This window comes from Apis cerana, linkage group LG14, assembly GCF_029169275.1.
Source record: "Apis cerana isolate GH-2021 linkage group LG14, AcerK_1.0, whole genome shotgun sequence".
In the NCBI taxonomy this organism is placed as follows: Eukaryota; Metazoa; Arthropoda; class Insecta; order Hymenoptera; family Apidae; genus Apis; species Apis cerana.
The window spans coordinates 663,135-671,278 of NC_083865.1; the positions used below are offsets into that span (position 1 = coordinate 663,135).

The 8,144-nt window shown below is 22.1% G+C and overlaps 1 protein-coding gene across 1 annotated transcript; it reads left to right on the top strand.

The window, feature by feature from the left end:
• The first annotated feature begins 957 nt into the window (after positions 1–957).
• Positions 958–8,069, top strand: LOC107992570 (gamma-tubulin complex component 6). The gene is made up of 16 exons (XM_017048516.3): positions 958–1,092; positions 1,191–1,421; positions 1,526–1,740; positions 1,818–2,047; positions 2,122–2,251; positions 3,004–3,363; positions 3,556–3,666; positions 3,757–3,927; positions 4,001–4,299; positions 4,408–4,627; positions 4,728–4,959; positions 5,097–5,280; positions 5,373–6,705; positions 6,818–7,027; positions 7,122–7,294; positions 7,381–8,069. Exons 2-16 carry the CDS (start codon positions 1,193–1,195, stop codon positions 7,703–7,705), a joined length of 4,422 nt encoding a protein of 1,473 aa, XP_016904005.1. The 5' UTR covers positions 958–1,092; positions 1,191–1,192; the 3' UTR covers positions 7,706–8,069.
• Positions 8,070–8,144: the final 75 nt, after the last annotated feature.

The window sequence follows — 8,144 nt, forward strand, 5'->3', positions numbered from 1 at the left end:
GATAACTAGATATATAGATGCGAATAGAGAATTATAAGTTACCGCTAGAGGAAAACACAATGCTCGAATTACCTTATGTACGCACACTTTGTAAATTACAGGATTGAAAATTAAAAAGCTAAAGAAACAGAATATAAATTACATATATTAAAATCAATAATGTCAACGAGAAATCATATAAAACCTTGAAATAATTTATTGAAATAATGAATTGGCTTATAAATTCGACAAGCAACTAATCGAACAATCGATCAATCGATTAATCGATTTGAATTAAATGACTGACTAAAACATCGATTAATCAATCGATTGATCACAACATGAGCACTGAATATTCATTAACGAAATTATAAAATAAGCATATTTGATAATAAAAAAGAACGTAAGAATTAATTATTATTATGATTTCCTTGAAGAAAATGACTAAATGAATGAAATGAAAAAAATAAATGAAAAAAAACTAAATGAATAAATGAAAAAAATATACGTACATATATATATATATAAATATACGCACGCGCATTATAAGATTTATTTCAATATTTATATAATCAATTACTTAATATTATATAATTTTTTTGTTATTTTGAACTAATTTAATAATCAATTAATAAATAGTTGTTAACATACTTTTCTTTATGATTTTTCTATTTAATTTGTTTTTTTTATTTGTTGTTTAATTGTTATTAGAAAAATTATTCAAATTAATTGAAAGCAGTTTTTTCAAAATCATTCTTTTTTCTTTGTATTTTTAATTCAAAAGATAGAAACCAAATATCACGTGATATAAACGCGCGTTGAATCTTTCAATTTAAATGCAAAATAACATCAGATGAATCAATCTTTGATACGATTATTGAGGTTATTAACATGAAACTTAAATTTGTTGCAAATAAGTAATAAATATTAGAATATTGTTAAAAATTTCTATTTTTAATAAAATATATCTTTCGGTACATTTAAAATATTATTAATTATAACATAAGATATTTTTATTGATTTTAAATTGATGCAATAATATATACATGTCAAACATATTTGTAAAATTATATATATAAGAATAATTAAGAATTAGAAGATATATTTTGTAAGGTACAATGAATGTATATTATTATTATATAATGTCAAATGATTCTGTTTATTAAATGACATAAAAAATTATATATATTATATATAACCTCAACGTGCAGCCATGAATATTAAGGAATATGTTTGTATTGATAATGATATCAATAACCATTATAATGACAATGTTTATGGTCTCATAACTGAATTGAGTAGACATATATTGCAAACATATCGGTCATTTCATCGAAATATTCAATTTACTTATGATCATGATATCAAAATAATTAAACATCTTCGAATTAAAGCTTTTGAAATATTGTTAAAAAAAAGTCATCAATTGATTTCTAGCCAAGGTAATGTTATATTATTGTGATCAAACTATTAAACTAATATTAATTTATTTAACTTACAATCATCAATGTTCATTTATCATTATTGATTATATTTGACATTACAGATTGCAAAGAATTTCAAAAAATAGATCCATTTTTAGAAGTACAAAAATATGCTTTTACATTGAAGCTAGGATTAAATCGTTCACATGATGCTATCATGTTGGAATATTTTTTACAAAAACTTGAAGCATTTTCATATGTTGAACTACCAGTTTCTTCTATTTTACAATTATTAATACAATTAAAAAATTTTAACACTGATTCAAAACCAATAATGGTAGGTTTTAAATTTTTATATTTTTATAAAATATATTTATAGGATTTCATAAACATATATTTTATTGTGATTTTTAGAATATATTTTATGCTGACAAAATAAATCTTACTTTTCCTAAAATTACATATAATAAAAATGATTCATTATTTCAAATATATCCTATGGAATATTTCATATCCTCAGATAAATTTGAAGCAATATTGGAAAAATTTCCAAATACAAAAATTGCACCTAAAAATATTATAAATGAACTTAATTTCTTATATGATTCAAAGAAATCAAAAGCTATTGGGATTGAATCTACTGAGTAAATTATGAAAATATTAATCTATTTTTATTCAGTCTTAATTTCATTATATTCATTAAATGTTCTTTTTTCAGTATACTTGTTACATGTGATTTTATGTCTAATCATATATTTGATAAAATGTCATCGCATACATTACTATGTCCAAATCAACGACTTACAATAAGTTCAGAGTTTAATTTATGCATTTTACAAAATAATATGGTAAGATATAACTTTTAAATGTATAATACGTGATTGTATATAAGTTATTAATATATTTGTGAAACTTTACAGAGTTGATTCTAAAATACAAAATAAACACAAAAATTCATAAGAACAAAAATATCAATTAAGACTCGTTTATTAAATTATAAATAATTGTTAGAATTTTGCGTTAACTGAACAAAACGCAAAAAGTAGAATTATTTTGTCTCTGTTACATCACTATTGTATTCTGATTATTTTATCTAATCAACATTTTTTTCACATATGAACTTTTATATTTAAATACTTGAATATACAGTGCTTTTTATTTTACTAATTGCAATTGTATAATTTACAAATGAAAATAAGAAAAATATTAAATTTATTCATAATTGCATGCATATAAAATAGACAAATATTAAATATAGTTTGAAAATATGTTAGAAAATATAATTAATCCTTTTATTATAATTTAAATTAAGAAATTTTATAGATTGATGAACATAGATTGATAATAAAAAGAATATCTTTTATATTTTTAATAGCAATCTATGCCTAATCTATTCCTAATATAAAATTATTTAAATTGGATTCAATATTTATTTATAAATTTATAACAAAACATTTATAATTAATATAAAATTTTATTCTTATGTTCTTGTAGTTTGGTTAAATAATTCAAAACATAGTTTGACATATTGATATATAACATCAAAAAAATCTTTTAAATCTGATTATGGATTTTTTTTTATAAATAATTTATCTTTTAGATTGAAAATAAATGTGAAAATATATACAATTTTCCTTCAGAGAAAGGAACTGCAACAAATTATTTGTATCTTCCTTTTATACAAACAAATACAGAAGAAACAGAGAGCATGATAGATACATTTAAATTTTTTGATCAAAGTATTAGCAATGAATCAAATAGTGGTATAAATATTTGGAATTACATATGGAATGAAATCAATATTATGAATACTATATCAACAGAAAATCACCAAACATGGGAATGTTTTGGAGAAATAGAATCTATTAAAGAATTGATGTTTGTAACAGATATGTCAATTGCAGCAATACATCTAGAAAAAATTAAAGAAATGAATAATTTGTCATTACTTTCAGAAAAGGTAAATTATTAATTTATACATAAATATAATAATTATTTGTTATAAATTATTTTTATAAATAAATATATACAGGTAAGATATACATATATATTTTGATATAATATATTTCAACTTTAATTATTATTTTTTAAATAAAATGTATTTTCAAGTTTTACTATTTATCTTTTCTATTTATTTATTAATTTAATATAGGTAATGAATTCTTTGCTTCTTTTGGAAGAAATTTCAGCTAAAGAATTTATACATGATGTGAGATCAATGTTAGTAGGCATAGAATCAAATTCATTCAAATATGGAGATGTAGTATGTATCTTATCTAATCTTAATAAATTATCTTAATAATCTTAAAAAATTATTGAGAAGTAAAATATATAAATCATTTAAATTTTTTAGATAGGATTTACTTTACGAAAGAACATTAGTGTATATGGTATATGTTCAGAGTCAGTAAAAAAAATTTGTCAAGAAGCTATTAATTGGGGTAATTGTTTTAGATTCTTATGGAATCTTGTTATACCCAAATCACAAAATATCAAATTACCACAAGAAGGATTAATGTTTAAGGTTTATAATAAAATCATATAAAAAAAATAATATATTTACATACAAAAATTTATATATATATAATATTTTGTAGGCTATGTGTGCAAACATAAAAGAATTATTACTTTATTACCAAGCGGTACTATTAAGAATTTTTACAAATGAAAATAAATCTGAAGGAATATTGAAAATATTTGAAAAAGTACGTTCTGTAGCTACATTAATTACTAAAGTTGCTAAAGTTTGTGAGTCTTATAAAGAAAATCAATTTACATTTCGAGGGGGAAATAATATTCTTACTAACATTTATAATGAAGCAATTAAAGCAACAGATACTAAGATTGCTTTAGTATTCTATTCATTATTAAAATCTTGCTGTGAAGTTTATTTTCGGTATGTATTATAAAAAATATAATAAATATACACTTTCGTGTTTTTATTTTTATTCATTTTTATAGATTTAAAATATTATATAATATGTGATTAAATTCAATATTATAGATTTTTACAGAAATGGATTTTTGAAGGTATATGTGATGATATTTATGGAGAATTTATGATCAAAACTAGGCCACAATATTTACGTAGTAGAAGTCACAAATTTTGGACGAAAAGTTTTAGCATTTACAATGATGCAGTACCAGCTTTTTTAAATGATTTAGCTGAATCGATCCTTCAATGTGGGAAAACAGTAAGACTTTTAAGAATTTGTGATTCCAAAGTAAGTATACTTAATATATTACATTTTATATATATTTTATATATAATTATTTTTACTATAAATTCCGTATCATATTGATCTTCGTATAATGAATATTTAGAATCCAATTTGCCGTGTTTGTATAACTGAGCAACCTGATATAAATGTTTGTTTAAGTGTAATTGCATTACGTGATCAATCATTAAGATACCACGAATATGAAAAAAAAGGTAAATTTGCTCTTGGTTCGATACTTTCTCTTTCCACGGCTATTCTAAATCAAAAACAATTAGAAAAAGGAATATCAAAAGTAATTGTACAAACGGAACGTAATGCACCATTAAAAGTTCACGGTATGTATATTTTTTATAACAAAAAAAATACATTATCTTATGTTTATGTATCTTATATTTATGAATAGAAATAATAGAAATACATCTTTTTTTTTTTTTTATATTAAATATATTAATATTTCATACAAAACTATCAGAAGAAACGAAAAAACAGGAATATACAACAAAAACATTAACACAAATGAAAAATCACACAGATTTGGCAAATCCTCAAGAACAAATATTTATAAATAATTTACAGCAAAAAAAAAAGAAAGAAAGTGAATCATCCAATAAATTGCTTTTACAAATCGAACATAATAAAGAAGAAAGTACAATAAAGTAAGATGTTACGATATTTAGAATGATACAATATTTAATATTCAAATCAAATAAAAACTATTAAATTACAGTTAAAATTATATTATTTACAGAACAATGGTTTGGAATTATTATGAAAATGTAACTAATGATATTAATAAACGACGTATTCGTTCACAATGGCGAATTAAAAGAATGAAATTTTATAACAAGAGAGTGGATATATTAAATACAACAAATCAAGATTTGAGGAACGAATTAGAAAAAACTGAGCAACTTGAGCATGCAATAACTTCAGATTCTTTAATTGAAATTCCAATTCCATTTGAAGATGAAAATAAAAATTATACAAATACATCTTTTCAACAATCATGTGCAATATCAACACCAAATATTACAATTGATCAAAATCAAGATTCAATACAAAATCAATATTTACTTGCGAATTACAAATATAAAAAAACAATAAGCAATAATAATGAAAAATATAAATTTCATAATTTTGATGAACTGAAAACATTAAATAAGAAAACAATTTCGGAAATCTCATCAAATAAGAATAGAACAAATGAACAAATAGATGAAATTTTAGAACAATTATCAACTCATTGCATACATCATTCGACAATAACTGAAAGACCTAATCTTTTGAATGTCATAAAATTAGATAACGCGATAACAGAATCTCAAATTGGTAACATACATTGTAACAATATGACACCAAATAATAATGAATTTGATATACAACAAATTGAATTTAGTTCTGCTACAAATGAAATAAATAGAAAAACTATTAATTTTACTGAAAACATAACAAATCAAGAAAATAGTAATTTAGAAACACCGATGTCATGTACAACAGATAATTTTACTACTTCATCAGTACAAAGTCCCATTTCACTAATGTATAATTTAGAAGATTCATCACCTACGGAAATTTCATCAATAATACCATCAAGTTGTGCTTATTCAATAACTAAATCAAATCTTTCTGTAAAAAAAGATTCAGATCTATTTGAATTAACTCATAATGAAAAATGTAATAAAATATCACCGGTAATAACTCCCTTGAGTATTACCGATGTTGAAATAATTGATCATATTTCTCTTCAAGCTTATTTAGAAAAGTCGATTCGTATTCCTCTTAACATACAAAGTCGTCTCGTTAGTAATGCTATTATTAAATATTTTTTAAAGGAAAATAATTTGCTTTTACATTTGCATAGTTTACGAAGTTATTTTTTTTTACTAAATGGAGAATTTGCAAAAACCTTAACAGATTCATTATATGCACGTTTATATGAAATCTCCGTACCTATTGAGTTATTTAATTCAGTCACATTGACTAATCTTCTAGAACGAGCACTTGTTAATTCATTTAACAATGTTTATGTTAATTCAGAACTTCTCAGCCTTTCGGCAATTGACACACCAGCTCAATTAGAAGTAAATATTTTCTCATATTTATTCTTTCTATTCTTTCATAATTTTATATACAAATTGTCAAGTTTTATTTCATTAAAAGAAATTAATAAACTTCATTATAAATCCTTTGTAGATATCAGATCCAGCTGCTTTAGATTGTCTTTCTCTCAATTATAAAATAAATTGGCCACTTAATATTATAATTGATGAAACAGTCATGAAACAATATGGTAAAGTATTTAAATTTTTAATAACAAGTGGTCGAGTTTCATGGGTATTGCAAGAAGACTTCAATATTATGAAAAGAGAAAGAAAAGCAATTACATCAGAACAATATCATAAAGTAAGAGAAAAATAATTTGATATAATACATTCTAATTCTAATTCTTTTTGAAGTTAATCCAATCGGTAATTTTAAATTAATAATTTATTTCTAGTTACAATTATACAGACATTCAATGACACAATTTATGAATGCATTGCACAATTATTTAACATGTAGTGTTTTGCATGCAAGTTGGGCTGAATTTGAAAAAGATTTAGAACATTCATTAACTGTAGACCAAATATATTTATCACATGTAAATTATATAAAACGAATACTTTCAAGGTAAAAATACACATGATATATTTTTTGATTTTTTAATGATAAAAAATTAATTAATTTTTTATTTATCACTATATTATTTTTTATAGATGTATGCTCAATAGTCGAGAAGAAAAAGTACGTATATGTTTAACTAATATATTTAAAGTCATTTTAAAATTTCATAATAGAATAAGATCTCAAACCTGGATAATGAAATCTACGGGATATATTCATCCTAATTTTAAAAAACTGGAACAAATGTATCAAGCATTCTGCGAGTTGCGAGCATATATGTCACACGTTGCATTTAAATTAGCTACAAGTGGATATGAACCACATTTAATACATTTTTTAAATGCTCTTAATATAAACCAAATGTATGATTTAACTGTTAAGACTTATTGTAACTCTGTAAGTTCTTCAGAACTTTAATATTTATCATTGGTCTGTTTCTTTTCTTCCATACTAATTTCAAATATATACCAAACATTCTATGAGTTGTGATCATATATGTCATATGTTGTGTTTAAATTAGTTATAAGTGAATATGGACTACATTTAATGCATTTTCTAATTACTCTTAATATAAATGAAATGTATAATTTAACTGTTAAAACTTACTATAATTCTGTATATTCTTCAAAACTTTATTAATACTTATCATATATGTTTCTTTTCTTTCATATTAATTATAAAATCTATTATACTAATATCATCAATTACAAATTATATGCTCTTTTGTTTCTGATGCAAAACTATTGTACATATGAATAAAAAATTTAGTCAATTTTCTCTATATTATAAGTCTTTTTAAATTATTAAATCTTTCTACTAAACATATTAAATGTATCATTTTTGTTTTATTTATTAA